The sequence below is a fragment of the Ammodytes marinus genome (genome assembly GCF_949987685.1).
Source record: "Ammodytes marinus genome assembly, chromosome: 7".
In the NCBI taxonomy this organism is placed as follows: Eukaryota; Metazoa; Chordata; class Actinopteri; order Uranoscopiformes; family Ammodytidae; genus Ammodytes; species Ammodytes marinus.
In genome coordinates this window covers 10,538,570-10,561,908 of record NC_137211.1, presented here as the reverse complement: position 1 = coordinate 10,561,908, position 23,339 = coordinate 10,538,570, and the positions used below count along the sequence as shown (strand labels likewise).

The following is a 23,339-nucleotide window of genomic DNA, read 5'->3' as shown; positions in this document are numbered from 1 at the left end:
ATTTACAAGTTTATATAGTGGTTAAAAATGTTAAAAGCATATTGGTATTCATGTTTTACGTGATTCAGTATATATTGGTAAAATGTGTACTTCCCCTTTAAGAACGCTTGTGGGTGTGTGTTTTGCCCTGTGGATATGTGAGCAGGCAGTCAGAGCTTGAGAGCAGGATAAGCAAACGGTTTTCTTACCTGCCTTTTAGTAATTAGTTGCTACAAGTGTGTTAGCTAGCCACTGTGTTTTGTAATCCTGTGGAATAAACCTGGCGATTTTTTATATTTTTCTTCACAACAAAAAACGTTGTCAGAGTGGATTTTGTTGACCTGCATAGCTGGGCTAGCTACAGACACTGCCTGTGGAAAGCAACTTCTTGCTAACAATAGAGTTGAGTAAGCCACTGCAAGATCTCATGCTCACATTATTTAAACCTCTACATTAGTAAGAAAACCAGCTTGACATTGGACAAGAAGCCTTTGGAGAGGTTTGTGGATTGATTGATTCAAGATTCAACGAGGGACCTGAAAGAATATTCTCTATCATCCTGCCGAGGCTGCAAGTGAGTAGTTGGCTAATGTACTAGCTAGCAAGTGGATCTCAATGAGCCTCGTCTTTGCCGTTTTGTGACTGTTGGTTAGCAAATGGAACCTGTATAATTACTGGAAGTACCAACTGCAAAACAATCATGGCGGGGAGCAGAACGTAGGACTAACTGAGGAAAAAGAAAAGAGAGTTGTTAAACTAACGCCTAAAGGATTGGAACATAATCTGCAAATGAAAATATCCTCAAGAAGAGCCATACTAGGCCAACTTACTGATAAAAAGAATGAACTGCATGCTTTAATGGATGATGATGCAAATGCGGAAAACATTGGAAAAGAACTGTTGGCCGAATATGTGGAACTGATAAAGGACTTCAGTGAAATAAATGAGCAGGTTAAAGACCTATTTTGCCAGACAGGATATGAAGCGAATATGATCGCAGATCAAAGGGATTGGTTCGAGCCAAGAGATAGTGAGCACACAGACTTTGCACGAGAAGTGAATTCATGGACACGGGTGGCTAAGATACGTCAAGAAGAAGCTAAAAAGTTTAGTGATGAGATAAACCCAGAAGATAGCGTGTCAGTCACATCCAAGAAATCAAAAAAATCCAAATCTGTCAGTGCTGTGTCAGCAACATCGTCAGCTCGTTCTGAACGCTTAAAGGTGGAGTTAGAAAAAGCCGCTCTGTTAGCCAAGTCAGCTACATTGAAGAAGAAACAGGCTTTAGAAAAACATGAACTACAGCTCAAGGCTGAAAAAGAAGAGTTTGAGATACAAGCCGAGCTCGCTGCAGCTGATGCTCAACTGGCCGTGTTAAAAAAATATGAAGGCTCAGAAGTGTCTGGCAGATCTGGCAAAGGAAGTAGGATGGATGTTCTACAGTCTACTTCAGTGAAGAACGATGTCAACTACAGTAAAAGTGATAACAGTGGCGGTCGGCATAGCCACACAGCAAGAAGAGATGCAGGCGACCATGTCATACAAGCTCCTGTATACTCAGTGGACAATTCTGTGAGTACAGATAATCTGGTTATTGTCATGCAACGCCAAAACGACATCACCGAAAACCTAATAAGGCAACAGAAGCTCTCTACATTGCCACCACAGAACATCCCTGTTTTCAAAGGAGATCCAATAGAATATCGTCTCTTCATGAGAGCTTTTGAACACAGCGTAGAGAGTAAGACTGAAAATAGCAAAGATCGTCTTTACTATTTAGAACAACACACTATTGGACCGCCGAATGATTTAGTGCGCAGTTGCTTTCATATGGACTCAGAACAGGGCTATCCCGAAGCCAAGAGACTTCTGAAAGAACGCTTTGGGGATAAATACAAGATATCCATGGCCTACCTGGACAAAGCTTTAAACTGGCCTATCATAAAAACAGAAGACAGCAAGGCACTTGAATCATACGCCCTCTTTCTCACAAGCTGCAGTAATGCAATGGCAGACCTCGAGTACTTAGATGAGATGGAAAATGCTACTAATATGCGCACAATCATTGCTAAGCTCCCCTACAGGCTGAGAGAGAGATTCAGGAGCGTCGCCATAGACATTCAGAAAAGGCAAGATCGACGGACAAAGTTTAAAGACTTAGTAACGTTCATCACCAGGCAAGCAGAAATAGCATCACACCCCGTGTTTGGCGAAATACCAGGACAAACAAGACGCCAGACAGACAGTAAGACAGACAGTAAGACTGAAAGGACAGGTGGAAAGAAAAACATCACGACACTGGCCACTGAAGTAAAAGCACAGAAAGCCGAGAAAGGTGTTTGGGACGGAAACAAGAAAACTCAGGAGAAAGGAACAAACGTGGATAAGGCCTTTAATAAACCTTGTATCTTTTGTCAGGGAGACCATACCATGGAACAATGCAAAAAACTTCAAAAAATGCTGCACAAGGAAAAGTTGGAGTTCCTCAAGGGCAAAGGACTTTGCTTCAGTTGTCTTGCTGCAGGACATATGAGTAAGGCCTGTGAAGAAAAGAAGAGCTGTCAGATATGTTCAGCAACACACCCTACACTCTTACACATAAAACAGAAACCCAAAGACTCACCAAAGGAAGAGGCTTCGAGGGAGGAGCCTAAGGACGAGTCTGCGAAGGTGGTCAGTGGATTTGTGGACGCAGGGGACACAAGCACCCAGACTGGGGCCGGGGGTACTGATAGCGTCCTCGCCATCGTTCCTGTGAGAGTAAAGGCAAAGAGAGGTAACAAGGTGCTGACTTGTTATGCATTCCTGGATCCAGGAAGTAACGCTTCCTTCTGCACTAACAAGCTGGCGAATGACCTTCATCTGCAAGGAAAAAACGTGAACATCCTACTCACCACAATGGGAGAACAAAAGGCAGTCTCCTGCAAAGCTGTACCAGACCTTGAAGTGAGCAGCCTAGAAGGCGATGACTTCATCGGGCTCACAGACGTTTTTGCACAAAAGGCTATCCCCGTGAGCAAGGAGAACATTCCTACTCAAGAAGACGTGGATAAGTGGCCACATCTGCAAGGTGTACGAATCCCTTCCATCAATGCAGATGTCGATCTTCTGATTGGAACCAATGTGGCGAAAGCCCTTGAACCAGAGGAAGTAATCCGCAGCATCAAAGATGGGCCGTATGCAGTACGTACAGCCTTGGGATGGACTGTAAACGGACCGCTGCGTGAGAACATTGGATGTCGGACGAAACATGGATGCCCACAGATTAAGATAAATCGCATCTCAGTGGCTCGGCTGGAAGAATTATGGGCTCAGCAATTCAAGTGTGATTTTCCAGAGAACGCTCAATCAGAGCATTTGGAAATGTCCAAGGAAGACCAGCTTTTCATGGATCGAGTCTCGGAATCAGCCAAGCTGGTCAACGGCCACTATTCAATTGGGTTGCCGTTGAAGAACAAAGATGTGAAAATGCCCAGCAATAGAGCAGTGGCAGAGCAACGAGCGCTCAACATGAAGAAGAAGCTTCAGAGAAACCAGACATTCAAAGAAGACTACGTCAGCTTCATGAAAAAGGTGATCAGCGAGGGCTACGCTGTAAAAGTACCAATTGAAGACTTAAACCGGAGCGATGGAAAGGTGTGGTTTATCCCGCATCACGGTGTTTACCACCCTAAAAAGCAAAAAATACGAGTGGTATTCGACTGTGGGGCTTCTTACCAAGGAACCACACTCAATGAACAACTACTGCAAGGGCCTGACATGACAAGCAGTCTCATCGGCGTCTTAACAAGGTTCCGTCAAGAGCAGGTTGCGATAATGGCGGATGTGGAATCCATGTTTCATCAAGTTAAAGTACCACCAGAACACGCCGACCTTCTCAGGTTCCTGTGGTGGCCGGATGGCGACGTCTCACAAGAGCTGCAAGAATACAGGATGGAAGTTCACTTGTTTGGCGCCACCTCCTCACCAAGCTGCGCGAGTTACGCTTTGAGAAGGTGTGCTGAAGATAACAAGAGCAGTTTTGATGCGGCAGTAGTGGATACAGTTTTATGCAACTTCTATGTCGACGACTGTTTGAGATCAGTTGCATCCGAACAAGAAGCAGTCCAGCTATACAAAGACCTGAAGGCCATCTGTCTAACAGGAGGATTCAGACTAACGAAATGGATGACCAACAACCGGGATGTGTTGGCAAGTATTCCACAAGAGGACCGGGCAACAGAAGTCAAAACCCTCGACTTTGACCAGGAATCACTCGCCATCGAGAGGGCTTTAGGGGTCCAGTGGTGTATCCGGTCGGATCAGTTTAAGTTCCACGTGAACATCCAGCAGAGGCCTCTCACCCGACGGGGAATCTTGTCAATGATTAGTTCAGTCTACGACCCACTGGGGATGTTGTCTCCAGTCATACTGCCTGCCAAGAACATCCTGCAGGAACTGTGCAGACTGAGAACAGGATGGGACGACGCTGTGCCAGACCATTTTGCACAACAATGGTCGAAGTGGATGGAAGAGCTTCAGCAGCTCACCAACATTGGAGTGGAGCGGTGCTTCAAGCCGCCTGAGTTTGGAGAAACAGTGGAGGCTCGACTACATCACTTTAGTGACGCGAGCGAAACAGGCTATGGTACCGTGACTTACCTGGTTCAGAAGAACAGCAGCAACAAGTTACACTGCTCATTTGTCTTGGGAAAGGCAAGAGTTACCCCCCTTAAACCCACGACTATTCCGCGGCTGGAGCTGACGGCGGCTACCTTAGCTGTGAAGGTGGACATTATGCTAAAGAAAGAACTGCAGCTTCCGCTGTCAGATTCCAAGTTCTGGACAGACAGCACCGCCGTGCTTAAGTACATAGCAAACGAGAACATGAGATTTAAGACATTTGTGGCAAACAGGGTCGCTACAATCTTACAAGCAACAAAAGTGGAGCAATGGAGCTACATCAACTCACGGTTGAATCCAGCTGATTACGCTTCCAGGGGACAAAGAGTGAGTGTCTTCATGCAGAACGAGGTATGGATCTCAGGGCCCGCCTTTCTCAGCAAGCCAGAAAGAGAATGGCCGGACAAGCGTGTTCAGTTGGAGGAGCTTACAGTGGCAGATCCTGAGGTTAAGAAAGGCATACTCGTTAATGCTACTACAGTAGAAGAAAGCACTGATGTAATGCAACAACTAACAGAATACTTCTCTTCCTGGATACGGCTAAAGAAGGCGGTGGCGTGGCTCATTCGAGTCAAAGGAACTCTGGTAAATCTGTCAAAGAAGAAAAAAGAAATGAATGAACTATACAAGGACCAAGAACAAGTAAACAAATACATGACAAGATACAAGAAGAGTCTCAAACAGACTTACCTGACTCTGGATGATCTGCGACAAGCTGAGCTGGATATCATCCGCCATTGTCAGCAAAGGAAGTTCCAAGAGGAAGTATCTGCTCTTCAGAGAAAAGAGCCCGTCAAGAAAAGTAGTCGAATCTGCAGACTGAATCCGCAACTTCAGGAGGGAATCCTTCGTGTCGGAGGCAGGCTCAGTCGAGCATCCATGCCGGCCGAAGCCAAGCACCCGATGCTCCTGCCTAAAGACCATCGTGTGGCTGATCTGATTCTCCAGGATGCACATGAGCGACTGGGACACAGCGGACGCAATCATGTCTTGTCTCATGTACGTCAACGATACTGGATTATCGACGCCCCATCAGCAATCAGGAAAATGCTGTCTCGCTGTACTACCTGTCGAAGACTTCATGGTGCATCAGGCACACAAATGATGGCGGACTTACCAAGAAACAGAGTGATACCGGACGAACCACCTTTTACCAGAAGTGGAGTTGATCTGTTTGGACCATTCAATGTAAAAAGAGGAAGATCATATGTAAAAAGGTACGGGGTTATATTTACCTGTCTCGCAAGTCGTGCAGTCCACATCGAAATGGCGACATCACTGGAAACAGACTCCTTTATTCATGCTCTGCGTCGCTTCATCGCAAGGAGGGGTCAAGTGAAGGAAATGCGATCCGATAATGGGACTAATTTCGTCGGAGCCGACCGCGAGCTCAGAAAGGCTGTAAAGGAGTGGAATACTTCACAAATTGAGGACAGCTTGCTCCAGCGTGACATCAAATGGATATTCAATCCTCCATCCGGATCACACCACGGAGGGGTGTGGGAGAGAATCATCCGCTCCATCAGAAAGATCATGGTTGCTACGCTGAGAGAACAAAGCTTGGATGAAGAAGGTCTTCAAACGTTCTTTTGCGAATGTGAGGCCATTTTGAACAGTAGGCCTATTACTACGCCTTCAAATGACATGAACGATCTGGAAGCTCTCACCCCACAGCACTTGCTGCTGCTGAAGACTCAACCAAACTTACCACCGGGACTCTTCCAGACAGATGACAATTATGCGCGCAGAAAATGGAGGCAAGTCCAGTATATGAGCGATCTCTTCTGGAAGCGCTGGACCAGAGAGTACCTCCCTCTACTCCAGAAAAGACAGAAATGGAACCACCCATCACGGAACTTCATCCCAGGAGATGTAGTCTTGATAGTCGATGAATCCGCGCCTAGGGGATCTTGGCTGATGGGAAGGATCGTCAAGACTATGGAGGATGAGCATGGAATGGTCCGGAAGGTTCGAGTCAAGACAAAGACTAATGAGCTTGAGAGGCCAATAACAAAGCTCTGCTTACTTCAAGAAGCAGCATAAGGAGGACTGTTACTTACCTGATTAAAAGTGTTTTTGATTTGTGTTACTGGGAAGAAAGACTTTCTTCATATAAGTTGTAATTGTTTCTGCCCTAGAAAGCAATTAGGGGCCGGGTATGTAGAGGCAGAATTAGAGTTTGTGATAGAAATACAGTTCATATGATTAAAAGGTGTTAAGAAGATGCATAATTCAATAATATACAAGTATACAGGATTTAATGATTAATAATTTCATTTACAAGTTTATATAGTGGTTAAAAATGTTAAAAGCATATTGGTATTCATGTTTTACGTGATTCAGTATATATTGGTAAAATGTGTACTTCCCCTTTAAGAACGCTTGTGGGTGTGTGTTTTGCCCTGTGGATATGTGAGCAGGCAGTCAGAGCTTGAGAGCAGGATAAGCAAACGGTTTTCTTACCTGCCTTTTAGTAATTAGTTGCTACAAGTGTGTTAGCTAGCCACTGTGTTTTGTAATCCTGTGGAATAAACCTGGCGATTTTTTATATTTTTCTTCACAACAAAAAACGTTGTCAGAGTGGATTTTGTTGACCTGCATAGCTGGGCTAGCTACAGACACTGCCTGTGGAAAGCAACTTCTTGCTAACAATAGAGTTGAGTAAGCCACTGCAAGATCTCATGCTCACATTATTTAAACCTCTACATCAACATTCAGTCCGGGGCAGCATTTAATATCTCAAGTGTATTGCATAGAAAACCTGAAAGCACTATCAGCAACACGAAAAACGATAACCGAGGCCAAGCTATAAACCTCTGCTATGCTCTATGATCTTGTGTCCAAAGGGCAGGCCCAATCCAGTGTTGCTGTACTGACAAAGTGTGCTGGTGTTATTGCTGAAAGTCACAACAAGTGCAAACATGGCCATGGTGGAGAGAGAGGACTGGGGGAAGCCTGTGGAGAGGAAAGGGGTGAGTGACAAACCAAGTGTTACTATCAAATATATACCATGTTTGTTTTGTGACAGCTTGCAGATAGCAAAATCACAATTTAGGATTTTTTTTTGTCATAACAAGAGTGCGTCACTGTCCTTTTGACAGAGACTAACTGGGGTCCTGGCACTGGCAACCCTCATATCAGCGTTTGGTTCATCATTCCAGTATGGTTATAACGTGGCTGTGGTCAACTCTCCATCACCGGTAACTAAAGCAAAGGAACCAAAAGCTTTTTCTGTACCACACTAATATGGTGAAGTAGTGTCTCTATCAGTATTGTCCTGCTCTCTTCAGTTCATGCAGCAGTTCTATAATGCCACCTACCTGGAGCGCTACGGCAGTCCGATGGAGGGCAACTTCCTCACCCTGCTGTGGTCTCTCTCTGTGTCCATGTACCCGCTAGGAGGATTCTTCGGCTCGCTGATGGTGGCCCCTCTGGTCAACAAACTAGGGAGGTAATAACACATGTTATGCCCCATGCCCTAAGAGTAGATATGTCACATTCATCATGGACAACAAAAAAAACAGTACACTTGTTTGTCTAATTTGAGTTCAAATGAATTGACCCTGCGACAGGAAGGGCACCCTCCTTTTCAACAACATCTTCTCCATCGTCCCTGCTGTGATGATGGGAGCCAGCGAGATTGCCAAGTCCTATGAGATCATCATCGTGGCTAGGTTTATAGTGGGCATCTGTGCAGGTCAGATATGTTCAACTACCTCCATGTGATCAAGATTTATTCAAGTCATTTTCTAATATGTATTTTAAGTCGTCTTTCCTCGTCTGCAGGTCTGTCGTCCAACGTGGTGCCCATGTATCTGGGAGAACTCTCTCCCAAAAATCTGAGGGGAGCCCTTGGCATCATACCACAGCTCTTCATCACCATTGGCATCCTCAGCGCACAGGTTTTGGGCATCAGAAACATACTTGGCAACAGCACAGGTAAATGTTAAGGCATCCTGCATTTTGTTTTATATGTTGAAGAGCTCATTTTTCCTCTCAAGACTCATGAGAGCTTTAAAAGATGGTCAATTGGTAAAATAGGTTTCTCTGCTCCCTCTGTGTCCAGGGTGGCCTCTCATGCTGGGGTTGACCGGCATTCCTGCCCTGATAGAGCTCCTGCTTTTGCCCTTCTTCCCAGAGAGCCCGAGGTACATGCTCATCCAGAAAGGAGATGAGAAGACGGCAAAGAAATGTAAGGAAAGCAGGAGAAAAAACAACCTTATGCGACTAAGAGAAGGGGGGAGAAGCTGCTACATAAAACACTAGCAATACAAAGCTGTATCATGTTTGGTTTGTTCACCTTCAGCGCTACAGCGTCTGCGTGGTTGGGACAACGTGGACGCTGAGCTGGAGGAGATGCGTCTGGAGGACCAATCAGAGAGGGCGGAGGGTCACCTGACCGTGCTCAGCCTGCTGTCCCAGCGCTCCCTCCGCTGGCAGCTGGTCTCCATCATCGTCATGAACATGGGCCAGCAGCTGTCGGGGGTCAACGCTGTGAGCTGCGCCACTTCCCTTCTTGTCCTTTAACCGCTGACTCTGTTTCAGATGTTACGCCAGATCAGAGTGAATCATTTTAAACACACTTGTTCTGTTTGGGCAACAACAACAACAAAAAAAATCTCTCCTTGAATCATTTGGGATAATGTACAATAAAAATAATAAACGTAAAAGGGCATGTTGCTAGCTATGGTGGGCCCCCTTTGTTTACATACCCGTTTGCAGAGAGTAAGCTGTGTATTAACACCAGATTTTTCAGCGCATACACTGTACTTCAAGGTAGCATTCTCAAGAATCGCTGACTCCACCTTTAACTTGTTTTGCTTCTTTCAGTAATTTTTTAACTTAAGTACTGTAAAATTATGTTATAGTGCTGTTTTTTTTAACTCTCTGCTCATTCCTTTCATAATTTCAGTTTTCTGTCCGTCTCTTTAGATCTACTACTACGCAGATAGCATATATGGCACTGCAGGTGTCAAGCAGGATGATATCCAGTACGTCACTGTGGGAACAGGTGCAGTGAATGTCTTCATGACCATAGCTGCTGTAGGTACCTTGTTAGAGAAGCTGTTAACAATGGAAACCTTTCAGTGCTAAAATACACAGTCTGTTGTTTGATCATTCCAGAAGAAGGCAATAGTTGTGAACAGGTGATTTGTCATACCAGGTCTTCATCGTGGAGGCCTCGGGGCGAAGGCTGCTCCTCCTCTGTGGCTTTGGGATCTGCTGTGCAGCGTGTGTGCTGCTCACTGTCGCCCTCAACTTCCAGGTACCAGCTGTGTGAAAGTGTCAGTGCAACTCCAGTGTGCTACTCTGCTCTCCTCTAGTGGTTCAGCGCACAAAAACAATCTGCTGTAGGCTATGTCAGATTCTCTCAACCTTGAGGTCAGGAGATATGCTATGGAGACAAAGCAGGCTTTGAAAAAATTATTAATAATAATAATAATAATAATAATAATAATAATAATAATAATAATAATCTTTATTTGTATAGCACCCTTCATACATAAAATGCAGCTCAGAGTGCTTTACATGCACAAAATAAAAATAATACAAAACAAAACACATTCCATCACAGGCAAAAAGATAGAGCAAAAGATACAATAAATACATAAAAATGATGAATTAATGAAAACACATTCAATGCATAAAACAAAGATATAAGAGATAACAACCATAAAAAACTATAAAACAAATAGATGGTGGAATTAATTAAAAGCAGCAGCATGGAGAATAGATGCGTCTTGAGCTGCTTCTTAAAACTATCAACTGACGTTGCTGTTCTTATTTGTAGGGGCAGTTTGTTCCAGGCCGTTGGTGCATAAAAACTAAATGCTGCTTCACCATGCTTTTTCCCGTTCATCTTTGGTACATTAAGCAGGCCGCCACCAGAGGACCTAAGAGGTCGAGTTGGGACATATTCGGACAAGCAGTCAGATAAAAACAAGGGTGCTAAACAATGTAGTGCTTTAAAAACAAGTAAAATCATTTTAAAATCAATCCTCAATGCTACAGGGAGCCAGTGAAGTGAGGCTAGAACTGGAGTAATGTGATTTCTCAACCTGGTTTTTGTTAAATTTATATCAGCTGCATTTAGAACAAGTTGCATTTTTATTTATTTTTTATTTTTTGGGTAGACCAGTGAGAAGTGCATTGCACTAATCCAGACGTGAAAATACAAATGCATGCATACATTTTTTTGCATCTTCCATAGAAAGGTAGAGTCTGACTGTAGCAATTTTTCCTCAGTTGAAAAAAGGCAATCTTTGTTGTGTTGTTGTTGATATGTGATTTAAAATCCAACTCAGAGTCAATAATGATACCCAGATTGTTTACTGTATTCTTATTTTCTACACTCAGACTTTCCAATCTTCTTAACATTATCTCTTTGCGCCTCAGTACCTTGTTCTTGTTCAATTTAAGAAAGTTTTCACTCATCCACTGTGTAATTGCGGACACACAATTTGTGAGGGAAGTGAGGGCTGGTGGGGGACCTCTGGTGGATTCTAGAAGATAGCACAGGGGTTAGCACCAGCGCCATGGAAGAAAACTATCCCCCAGTCAGTGTGACATTGAAAGTTCCTTGATTGTCTTGTATGTTCAGGAGTACTGCCCTGCTGAGTCCTACAATGGTTATCCAATATGAACCTCATGTCAAACACCCTTAAAGGCCCTGTTCACTCACATGACAAAAAACAATCTCATTTACCTTTAGTGGCATTTAGCCAAGCAGATAGTTTTTGTTTAAGTTGACAGCTTAATGGCTTGGTAACACAGGTTATTCTTAACCAAAGTTTAGTTGGTCAGATAATAAGGCAGAGGTCAGATACAGTACATGCAAGGAGGCAGAGCAGGCAGAAATCCAAAAAGACAGAGACATAAAAGTTGAAGAAGGATGAAACCTTATGGAAGCAATGCCACAACAGACAAGCATAGAGCTCCACTATTACTGTCATACGGGATGGATGATAGAGATGGTACAGACTATGTTAGCTATGTGAAGGCGACTGTATATTTAGGGAGATACTCGTATGAGAATGAAAAAACTGTTGATTGACAACATAATGCCATTTCCATTAAATTTGGGTTTCATTACATTGAAGGAAGCTCACTGGCAGACGGTGAAAGGCGAAACACATCAAAGGCTAGGAGTGGGTGAATGACAGACTGACTGGTGCAAAATTGTTTTTGGATTAACTGGCACTTTCACCTCGTGCTCACACTTTCATTCAATTCCAGTGTGCTGGAGTATAAACCCCAAAAAAACAGACATTTAGAGCATGGTCTGGAAAATGAAATGATGACTTGACATCTCTATTCGCTGCTGAGGTCATGAAAACTATATGACGTAAAAACAGAATCAACCGCCACTAAAGCATGAAGAACACTAGCCAATAGGCAGAACCACAAAACCAGTGCTTCTACCCCTGTAATCTCACCTGCCTCCAAAAACATTCAGACAGGCTTCACATTCAACAGCACAGTGGTTTAGAAATATTTGAAAGTTTAGTAGCAAAGACAAAATTTGGAAGAAGAGATAATAGAGAACAGGCACATTCATAATCCACTCAGAGAAGCCTTTAACATGGACTGTCTGCCACACAGTGCAGCCATTAAGGAGAGTTTGTTACACATTTGTTCCTGTTTGAAAGCCTCAATATTACCAGTTGATGATAATGATAATACCATGGTTTGTGTTGACAGGACAGCCTGACGTGGATGCCCTACGTCAGCATCGCCTGTGTTATCATCTATGTCATGGGACATGCCATAGGACCCAGTAAGTCTGACCCCGACCGGGTGGTTATTTACACACGCACATGGGGTTCCATTAGCTCCAAGTGTTGTTTGGATGTTCCCAGACATGTAATGATATATGTTGTCAATCTGCACCCAGTTGTTTGAGGCATGAGCATCCCAACTGTGACCCATGAAGAGTGATGGAGTGTCTGGAGTGTTTATGGTCTGTGGTTGACCACATGTGTGCTCTCCAGGTCCCATTCCTTACGTGGTAACCACGGAGATGTTCAGGCAGTCGGCCAGGCCAGCCGCCTTCATGGTGGCGGGCTCCGTCCACTGGCTCTCCAACTTCACCGTGGGCCTCGTCTTCCCCTTCCTAGAGGTCAGTTGCACAATTTCTAAGAACTCTGACGTTGGTGGAATGAAAGTTTATTATTCCTAACATGTAATCAGTTACAGATGTTTGTTTGAGTGTAGACAGCAAGGCAATTCAAGCCACATCCTGACTGTGTTTTGGTCATTTATACTTTGTTTTGAATTACTTCACTTTATTATGTATTGGACTTTATGTCTGTTTTTGTAAAACTTTCAATTAAATACAATTCTTGATCACTGACTGTTAGCACCAAGTTGATTATATAATACGTAAAATGCAAAGTTTCAGTGATAGACCTGGGTCAAACTTCAAACATACAGTATACATAAATGTACTATGCTGCTAAATATTTTACTTTATTGTTTTCATATTTTAAATTCACTTATGTGTCTACTTTACTTACTAAATTTCATTGTAGTGACAATAATTCAATTGTATTCTATTCTAGTGAGATTTTCTTGTCTTCACTATGAGATTGCCAGCTTCCAGCAGAGACTAAAGCAGGGGTGTCCAAACTTTTTTCACTGAGGGCCACATACAGAAAAATCTACTTTGCAAAAATAACACATTTATCAGGACATGTAGCTGCTCTGATGTTTAGTTTCATAGTGTCTTCGTAAATTGTAATCCTTCTTCACGGCAACACTTAGTTTACTGGAAGCAGTTGACTCATTGTTTCTTTTCCATTGGACGAAGTGGCTTTATCTCAGAGATAAACATAAACTATTTGCTTCCCTTAAAATCTGCATCATTAGCCTACTACCAAAAATCAAACAACAGACGAAGTAGAGTGCAAATCACACGTCACCTCACCTTTAGCTGTTTACGTCCAGACAAAATATTTGATCTGATCACATTTCCTTCTCCCATTCTTCTCCCACCAGAGAGGTCTGGGCCCGTACAGCTTTATAATTTTCTCCTTCGTATGCCTGGTGACGCTGGTCTACATCTGGCTGGTTGTGCCGGAGACCAAGAGCAAGACCTTCCTGGAGATCTGCCAGATGTTTGCCAAGAGGAACAAAGTGGAGATCAAACTGGGCGATGGCGAAATCCCACTGAAAGAGATCAAAGAAAGCCTGCAGGATGTATCCAGGGTCACGGCCTTCTGAAACAAAATGAGTCTATTCAGAGGAGAGGAAGCGTTCACTCCAGGGGAGGAGGGAGTAATGAACTGGAAATGTTTTAATCTAACCTATTTTTATTTTACATAGAATCTTAACACAACCTCTTTTTGTATTGTCGGAAAAAAATCTTTGTGCAAGCCTTGTATAGGTGTGAATGGGTGCTTGAGCCATTATGAAACAAAAAAGTGTTGGTGTGTCATTAAAGCTTTTATTGATGATTCAAAGAGATGTTACATAATACAATGCATGGCTTAAGCCTGAAGATACAGTTTGCATTAAATATGGACTTCACGTGCCTGAAGGACATTTTATCCTTCATTACATGTGCCATACCCGTCTTTATATCCCCACAATCAACAGTGATATTTTTGGTTTATTGCAGCATTTGAAAGCTCAGGTAAACAGATTCAGAAAAAAGCTCTTTAGGGGCATCTGTACTCAGTGTCCAGCTCCACCCCTCCATACAGGCTGAGTTTGGTGGTCCCCCAGCTGAACACATTTCCCGTGGCGGTGCTGTTCCTCTCGCATGACCTCTGGTCCCGAATGTCTGCTGTGGTCAGCACATAGTCCCACACGTTGACATCCGTCATCTTACCCACAAAGGCGTCGGCGTTGGAGATGCCCAGTAACCCATCCTGGTCTTTGCCCAGGATGAACACACCGCCGGGGTTTATCGTGTAACCGCTTTTCAGGTAGCGCAGTTCCCCCACCATGCCGTTGATCCACAGCTCTGCGCCGCCGGTGTTGGAGGACCAGGTGATGCAGTAGTTGGCCCAGTCGTGCGTCTTAAAGCTGTGCGGCAGGTTGACAAACTCGTTGCCGATCCAGAGGCCCACCTCTCTCACGTCTCTGTCTTCCCCGATGGAGATCATCAGCTCGTTGTCGTTGCCGTTGCTGGCGTAGGAGATGACGGTGTGGATGCCCTCGGCCTGAGGCAGCACGTGCATGCAGACGGTGAAGGAGTCCAGTTCCATGGGTTCGCCAAGGCGCGCCAAAGCGTAACTACCGGAATTTTTCTCCTGGAACTTGAGCACCAGAGGAAACAGAGCGCGGGGTTCTGCAGGAAGACAGTAAAATTAAGAATCAGACTTCCTTTCAGCAGATCACAGTTTGCTCTCAAAATCAATCACGAACATTACAAAAAACTCACCGTATTTGGTAGGCCTTGGGTTGCGATATCCACCTTATGACAACAAGTAAGAGAGAGAGAGTAAGTATGAGCATTTCTTTTATACAGATCTTGGTTTTGAACAGATGTTTTATTACAGCTCACTTACCTGAATGGATGTGCTTTCCGAGAGACGTTATCAGACCTTCGATCTTGAGAAGCTTTGATTCAATTTCATCTTGCCGACAAAATGCTGCATGGACAAAATGTATTAAAAAAAGAAAGAAAAAAAGCTGGGGTTATTGTCAGGCCATGGTTGTGCCATATGTCAAGTTTTAGGAAGAAATGATATTGCTCTTTTGTGCAATCACACTGTCACAACACTCTACGCACTTCCTTTCCCGAGGCGTGGCAGGAAAGAAGACTCCACAACACGGTCGTTTAGAGGCTGAGCCATGCGGTAGTCATTCCACAGGGTCTTGTTATCAATGTCCATTAGGGTGCTCTCCAGTTTCCTGATCTGTACACAACAGAGAAATAGAGTGACATACAGCATGACATTTCACCACTTAATACAATCTTAATGGTATGGTTATGTACAGTATATGAAAGAATAAGTTGGAACTAAGGTCTTTCTGTGTGCTTCACCTGGTTATGTGAGAGAGTGATGGGTGTGTCAAACACAGTCCAGAGGATGCTCTCGAAGCAGGGTGGGGTGGTGAGGGAGCCCTGGTACCGGAAGAAATGGTTGAGGTTCTCGGGGAGCATGGAGCGCACATCGATGTTTGATATGTTCATATTTTGACCTTTCGGGATCATATTGAAATCGCATTAGGCTCAAGTTAAATACAAAAAAAGTTGATCTCTGTGTGCAGTTACCCACCTGTGTACTTGATTTTCTCCAGGTTGGAGATGAAATCACTGTAGTAGGTGTTCTCAAAATGTCCGTCCTGAAAGTAAACCAAAGTTGTGAAAAACTTAAAAGCGGAAATAGTTTGGTCAAAACAGACGTGCCATGGTTCGTCTTCCAACTTTCAATTGCAATATCCAATCAAATCCACCAGATTCCCCTCAGACTTTTCTCTCCTTTTCCCCCATCTCCACAACTGATCCCATTTTAGATTCAGTTTCCAAATCATCCAGCCTGCTCAATCCCACCTCATCATCTGCTTCACAATGGCTCATCAGCTCACACACACACACACTATAAACTGGTCTCATCCTTTTGCAAGTGTCAGATCATCAGATGCTGTGGTTGAGTTACTTTGTCACCATTCCTGATTCCATTGTGTATTTACGTTTACTCTGTTCCTGTTCACCGTCAGGTTCTGTACCTACACTTGACCTTTTCACGTCTGGTTCAATAAATCATTTGTTACTAAATGAGTTTGTCTGAACAGCACTAACTCTCAGCCCCTCACAGTGAATGCCGGTAGCAGCAGCGTTGCTGCAGCAATGACCTCTAACAGCTGAGAGCCGCTGACTGCTTGAGATGCAGAGCTATGGAGACCAGCACTCAGTCAATATGTCGACATGAAAATGCACACTTGATGGAGCCTTTCAACCCAACAGAATGAACGACACAAACTATCATACACGTCAATAGGGCATAGGGTCATTTCACATATGAAAACTATTTATTTTTGTAAACTTCCTTTAGCAGAGCTCATGGCCATGTATCATGAATAGTGACGACATATTGCATAGATGTTGAACAATCTGCAGCAAAGCAACACACAGAGGAACTGGAACGAAAGAAACTACTTAATGTGTGGCTAACGTACATCGTAGAAAAAGGCCAGTACCGCCAGCCCGTCTGGCTTATCTTTGGCTTCAGTGATGCTGCTGTACTTGTCAGAATTATAGTGGACGACATGGAGCTGAAAGACAGGGTAGAAATGCACAAAATGTGGAAAACTTTTAACAACATTAATCTCAAGTTATAGAACAAGTGTACGCTAACAATTAGATATTTTAGCAGTAAAACAAAGGCCTCAAATTAGTTTGCAAAGGTGGCTCAGATATGGAGTCATATTTTTTTCAGACTACAAGCTGCAGGTCTACTAGTTTCCAAGTGAGTTTAAAGGCCTACTTCACCGGTGGGAATATGAAGGTGTATTGAATTCTGAGATACTATGTAGTATAAATGTGCAAAAAAAAATTAATTGGTTCATCCTAGCCTGAGAAAAGGCAGAAAGAGTGTTTTATGGTCTCACTGTCTAACCCTACATTTCTCTTACTGTGTCACAGTAAGAGACATGTAGGGTTTTTCTCAGGCTAGGATGAACCAATTTAAAAAAAAATTGCACATTTATACTACATAGGATCTCAGAATTCAATACACCTTCATATTCCCATCGGTGAATTAAGGCAGAGCAAATATTTATGTACAAATGCAGCTTCATGTGATAGCTGCACAGATGCTGATGGAAAAGCTGCCTCTGTTTGACTAAGGGCAAGCTCTAATGTAAATAAGTGCGTTGATTGAACAATAAAAGCCTGTCATCACTGCATCATGTGGTTAGTTTCTTCCCTGTAACACTTGATCATTGCAAACTTAAAATGTTTGACTTCTTCAAATTCAGTCTATTTTTTATTTATTTATTTTTTCAGCCAACCTCTGCCATGTAACGGATGCCGTCCACGGTATGTTCCGCGCCACTGGCCTCCAGGTCCCAGCCTCCCCAGTGCAGGTGCATCTGGACGGCTGTGTATTTCCCTGGGAGGCCCTTGGTGATCTTCATAGTGGGAGGCAGGTCAATCTGAACTGAGGGACACATAAAGACACTCAAATTTGTAATTGTCTTATCAAAACATATATTGACCAAAGATGCATTATACTGTATACAACTGTTGTACGGTTTCAGATTTTTTTAATGTATTTTCCACCAAAGTAAACATTATTGTTGACTAGTGGAGTGCAGTTTTCCAATCAAATCAATAGAATGCAACCATTGGTGTTCTGGGAGACATGTGCAGACTTGAATTTTACTGTAACGGATTACACAATTTGGGGGAGTTTTGAGAATATGCAAATTTACTTTTACCCCGCAAAGTTTATGACTGAAAACCAAAGACTGCCTAAAAAATATCATTTAGGAAGAAGTTTTGGAAGAAAAATGTAAACGCTTTCTTAATTCTGTCTGTATCTCACCCGAGTGCCCGTTATTAGACATGAGGAAATTCCCTTTCTGAGTATCATATCCGTTGAGCTCCAGCAGCAACATGTCTGGGTTATGTCTCACGCTCCGCCGCTGGATATCAATTGGGGACTGCTTCTTACCGCCGCATGCCGGGTACTTGGTTGGCCAGTGCATCTGGTCCAAAGCTCCCTCTATGTGGAGAAAACAAGGATAGAAATCTATTGTGAGAGGGGACCACTTGACTGAGATAAATACACTTAGGGAGTGACATGTTTTTATTACCATAAGCCGTGGAATATTAAATATTAAAACAAGTCACACAGGTCGTTTCTTATGACTAGTCTCGCAAAGCCAGACCAAACTACAGCAAGTACATATAACAGACAGGACTTGTTCAACAGGATATTAATGCAGCTCATGTGCTCCCCCCAAGAGCATTCACTCCGATTTACAGACACATATTATATTTCCATGACTTCACAAGCTCCTGATGTAGCCAGAGTTTGGCAGCTGTTGTCCGAGTTTTTTTTTTCTTTTTTTCTCAATTTTGACCATAAACCCAAATGAAATTAGCCTAATATTAGTTTCAAAATTTGTAAAAAAAAAAAAAAAGTAAAAAGTTTATTTATTTGTTTATTTAACAGGGACAATGCACAGCTCATTTGCAGTACCAGAGTTAGCTATAAACTAATTTTCATCTGTAGTCCCTAGTTCCTACCTTATCTGTCCTACACCCAAACAAAACGCACTTAGGCTGCCACGTTATAACTTTAATTATGTCACTTTTGTTTTAAATTAGGCATAGGCTAATATAGTTACAAAAAAATCTTAAATCGATACGTTTTTAATAAGCTTACCTGTGTATGTCCAGTGTATATCATCGTGAGGAATCCCAGCACTGGCTAGACAGAGCAGAACAGCGGAGACAAACGCAGAGAGAAACTCCATCGCTGCGTCTCCGTTCGTTTACGCAGGACACTCCTCGGGACACCTCGCAGAAATTTGCTCTCCAGATTTAAACTGCGCGTAAAGGGAGGTGTGCAACCTCTGCAGTAAACGCCCAGGGGCCAGGGCTCTGCCCAGCAGCCTCAAAGTAAACCAGTCTTACTAACTGATAGCCCCATGTCTGATGGGAAGTGTGTGTGTGCTTTAAAGAAGGCTTAAGTAAGTTGACAAACGTAAAATTGGTAGAAACTGATTGGTATCAGGTAGAAACCCAAAATACATTTTTACCGTGAGGCCAAAAGTTGGACCAGTATGGATTTTTCTTAAATTTTTATCTACATTACTTAATGAAAATGCTCTAAATGACAATAGTTTTATTGTGAATATGGTAGAAATGTTTTCAGTAGTTTATATTATAAAATCAAAATGTTCATTCTACTCAAACATATGCCTCTAAAGAGTAAAACAAGAGACACTGAAAATGTGGAGTGGCCTCTTAATTTAACTTTTTCCGGAGCTGTATATATTTATATAATATAAATCTTACAACAAAAGAATGAAGGAAGCACTTGTAATATGGGAAGTTTAAAAGATTGTATCAGTCTTCTCAGGAAACAGCTTTGTCTAAAACTGCAGCTTTGTCTAAAACTGCAAGTCACTTTGATTTAAAAAAAAAGAAAAACATGAGAATAATAACTCATGTCATACCACCTGTTGATTCACACTTGTCTAAACAAGTCCCACACCTCAACCTTAAATGCCAAAGCTGTCAAACTGTGGGTTGTGTGTGAGTGTGCAGTTATGTCTTCACAAAGGCATTCAAATGAGGGAAAGTGAAGGTGGGAATTTCATGGTGAGAACACTTTTTTAAAGGACCGGTTCAGAATTTTCAGAAAGGTGCTTATTCACTTTCTCACCGAGTATTGCTCAAGAAGATCTATAACACTCTCGTATCTGTCTGTCTGGCAAATGCAGGGCTTCAGCCTGCAGACTATAGCTTAGCATAAAAACAGGAAAGAGCTAACTACGGAATACACTTAACAAACAGATTTAAATACATCTGTTTACAGTAAGCTGTACAAAAACCCAAGTTTAAAATGGACATTTTGCGGTGCCATACTATTTCTTGGCCGGGAATATTGTCCACCTTAGGGTTGTCAGGCAAACGACAGAGACTCCGGGGAGTCATTTTGCTCTTAAAAGAAAAAGTCTGGACCATACCCCCAATAAAACTGAATAAGGAATGTAGATATAATCTGTTAATAAATATGCTTAGAGTGGGCAGATTTTGTTTCATATTTACTGTGTATGGGCGCGGTATTGCTCTGACTCTCAGTAGCAGAGCAAATAAATGTGTTTACCAAAATGTCCATCTATTTATTTGATTTCATTTTAAAATTGGAATTAGGGATATGGACATATTGGAGTGCATGTGCACTTAAATTTAAGGTAAAATAAGTTTGGATAAAAAGGATTCATTTAGTCTAAGAGATTCCTCCATAAATGTAAAAAAAACATTTGTGTGTGTTTGGGCTTCACAGAGTCTGCTTGTATGGAGCAGGAAAGGGATAGATTGAATTATAAAAGTGATCAAAGCACTCACCTTGATTAATTGCTTTTATTGTTCCATTCACATCCTTCCTCTCTTGACTGCATTATAGCCTGTCACTTGATTGATACCACTTGTTTTGTGTTTCGGCTATCACCACCTTAAGGCTGTTTTATTTTGTTAAAGCTGTCTTTAAACAGAACCAGGTGGAGAAAACACAATTGAGCTTTACAGGTGAAGTGACAGGAGTGCTGTTTCCACATGCACATATTCTGAGATCATTAAGAGGCCACACTTTTTTTTATGCCCCTCAGTGCTCAACTTGCATACACCATGCACTTAACACGGCTTCTCAGTAAATCACTAGGTTTATCTTTGCCTTAAGCACAATCATAGTTTTTAGGGTATTGGGGACTTTAATGCTGTAATGGTACCAGCAGAGAGCAAGCCTTGTAATTTTGAACTCCACGTATGGTGGTGAGCTTTGACATACAGAGGGAGATGAGGTCAGGGCAGCTCAATAAGTAAGTTAAACGCAAGCTGGATTTCCATTAGAAACTTAATAAAACTCAAACTAATTTACAACATGGAATGTATACATTTCTTATGGGCACGGCACCTCCTCACAGGGGGCCTGAATTTGACCTTTACAGAGTCTACTCGCATGTTCATGAGTCAGATGAAAATTTATGGCACTGAAAGGTCCTGTTTTCCAGTTTCTCCCAGTACACTCTTGTGTGGGGAAAAACACCCAAGAACCTTCATTCTAATAAGCAAGTTTTGACAATGTGTGATGGCATGGCGATGCAGTCAACAAGACAATTGAAACCATATGATTCCAAAGTACTTTGACTTTTCACCCAGTATACAGGTATATGGTACAGTACAGTAGCACCAACCATGAGTATAGGCGGTTGTTGCCCCAACTATATTTTGATTTTCTCATCTGTGAAATTGGAGGAAAAGATATAGGAGTAGTCTGTCGAGTGTGATTTTGAAATCAGCGGTAGTGTTTTCAAGCATACAACAAATGGTATTTATCGGAAATCATGCAAACAAAGCCAACTGGGGAAGTTACTTCGAACCACAAAGATGTGTGGGGAAAAAACGTTATCTTGTAGTTCCTGGTGACACAAGTTGCATTTTATGCATGATGACATACTGATTGAACCAGTTTTTGATGGGTGTTAAGCCTTTATTTATCTCTTTTAACCAGGGTCCAATGAGCATGAAGGCTCTTTCCAGGAATTCCCTGCTCGCACATAGCACACGTTCACATCTGGCAACTGCCCAGTGCAGCCACAGATTGAGTCATTGAGAAGCTCCACTGGAAATAAAAATTTGTCTCAAACCAGCTTTAACTCTGACTTGGCCTCTCTCCACCTCCTCCACCTAGACTGACAGCAACATGCTACAGTTGACCAACTCTCTCAAAATACTTCCTCACATCCTGTTGCAACTTTCATAATGGCGACCAACAGTTTAGCAGAGTGCAAGTGTTCTTGCCTCCAACCATTTGGCAAGTAGGTGGTACGAGCACGGTGGGGAAAAGACATATCACACAGGCGGTAGATACTCCGGCTGCCACAAGGTGACAGTCTTGAGGCAAATTCAGCAAATAAATTAAACCTGTGCAGTGGCAAACATTTGAGAAAATTATTTCGGTCAAGAATAATCTGTCAAATAGTCACTTTAAAAAAATTTCTTCAAATCTAATTAAAGGATAAAAACTAAACTCAACTTGTGTGGCCAAAGGCAAGGCAAGGCAAGGCAAGTTTATTTATATAGCACAATTCAGACACAAGGCCACTCAAAGTGCTTTACAGGGGCAAGATTAGAATACATAAAACACATTATAAAACATTTAAAAGCAAATAAAAGAAGCAAATAAAATGAAAAAAAAAAAAACATTTAAAAGCAAATAAAAGAAACAAATAAAATGAAAATTGCAGGTTAAAATGGAAACAAAAAAGTCTTCAGACTCGATTTAAAAGAGCTGAGAGTTGCAGCAGACCTCAAGTTCTCTGGGAGTTTGTTCCAGATTTTTGGTGCATAATAACTAAAAGCTGCTTCTCCTCGTTTAGTCCTAACTCTAGGGACTGTAAGTAGACCTGTCCCAGACGACCTAAGGGCTCTGGACGGTTCATAACGTATCAGCATATCAGTAATGTATTTTGGCCCTAAACCATTTAGTGCTTTATAAACCAACATCAGTATTTTGAAATCAATTCTTTGAGTGACTGGAAGCCAGTGTAAAGACCTCAGAACTGGGGTAATGTGATCTACTTTTTTGGTCCTAGTGAGGACTCGAGCAGCAGCGTTCTGAATTAGCTGAATCTGTCTGATAGATTTTTTTGGAAGGCCAGCAAGGACACTGTTACAGTAGTCAAGTCTACTAAAGATAAATGCATGGACAAGTTTTTCTAAATCTTGCTGAGACATAAGCCCTTTAATTCTTGAAATGTTTTTTAGGTGGTAGTAGGCTGATTTATTAATTGATTTTATGTGTTTCTTGAAATTCAAGTCGGAGTCTACAACAACACCAAGATTTCTGGCTTGGGGTGTGGTTTCTAACATAACGGATGTAAGCTGTGCGCTGACTTTTAATTATTCATCTTTGGCACCAAAGACAATTACTTCAGTTTTATCGTTGTTTAATTGAAGGAAATTTTGGCACATCCAATCATTGATTTGTTCAATGCACTTACTCAGTGCC

General features: G+C 42.4%; 2 protein-coding genes across 3 annotated transcripts; one reads left to right on the top strand and one right to left on the bottom strand.

Moving 5' to 3' along the window:
- Nucleotides 1-97: 97 nt before the first annotated feature.
- On the top strand, nt 98-14,096 carry slc2a5 (solute carrier family 2 member 5). 2 transcript variants are annotated; one of them, XM_080030472.1, is made up of 13 exons: nt 98-553; nt 7,488-7,613; nt 7,743-7,841; nt 7,932-8,092; nt 8,214-8,338; nt 8,428-8,580; nt 8,708-8,833; nt 8,948-9,135; nt 9,574-9,684; nt 9,806-9,907; nt 12,343-12,418; nt 12,633-12,760; nt 13,639-14,096. In XM_080030472.1, exons 2-13 carry the CDS (start codon nt 7,563-7,565, stop codon nt 13,861-13,863), a joined length of 1,545 nt encoding a protein of 514 aa, XP_079886598.1. In that variant the 5' UTR covers nt 98-553; nt 7,488-7,562; the 3' UTR covers nt 13,864-14,096. The 2 variants fall into 2 exon arrangements, with proteins under 2 accessions (XP_079886598.1, XP_079886597.1); XM_080030471.1 differs by lacking the exon at nt 98-553 and adding an exon at nt 6,817-7,297.
- On the bottom strand, nt 14,082-19,126 carry ca6 (carbonic anhydrase VI). Its single transcript, XM_080030470.1, has 10 exons — nt 18,987-19,126; nt 18,141-18,320; nt 17,605-17,753; nt 16,771-16,866; nt 15,870-15,936; nt 15,635-15,792; nt 15,380-15,506; nt 15,156-15,239; nt 15,029-15,061; nt 14,082-14,935 (listed from the first exon to the last, which is right to left on the bottom strand). Exons 1-10 carry the CDS (start codon nt 19,075-19,077, stop codon nt 14,301-14,303), a joined length of 1,620 nt encoding a protein of 539 aa, XP_079886596.1. The 5' UTR covers nt 19,078-19,126; the 3' UTR covers nt 14,082-14,300.
- Nucleotides 19,127-23,339: the final 4,213 nt, after the last annotated feature.

What these genes read in the sequence shown, in the direction of transcription:
- slc2a5 (XM_080030472.1), top strand. Translation starts at nt 7,563, where the DNA reads ATGGCCATGGTGGAGAGAGAGGACTGGGGGAAGCCTGTGGAGAGGAAA. An exon ending in AGCCTGTGGAGAGGAAAGGG is followed by an intron (nt 7,614 to 7,742) that starts GTGAGTGACAAA and finishes TCCTTTTGACAG; the next exon opens with AGACTAACTGGGGTCCTGGC. An exon ending in TGGTCAACTCTCCATCACCG is followed by an intron (nt 7,842 to 7,931) that starts GTAACTAAAGCA and finishes TGCTCTCTTCAG; the next exon opens with TTCATGCAGCAGTTCTATAA.
- ca6 (XM_080030470.1), bottom strand. Translation starts at nt 19,077, where the DNA reads ATGGAGTTTCTCTCTGCGTTTGTCTCCGCTGTTCTGCTCTGTCTAGCC. An exon ending in GTCTAATAACGGGCACTCGG is followed by an intron (nt 17,754 to 18,140) that starts GTGAGATACAGA and finishes TGTGTCCCTCAG; the next exon opens with TTCAGATTGACCTGCCTCCC. An exon ending in GCATCCGTTACATGGCAGAG is followed by an intron (nt 16,867 to 17,604) that starts GTTGGCTGAAAA and finishes CCTGTCTTTCAG; the next exon opens with CTCCATGTCGTCCACTATAA.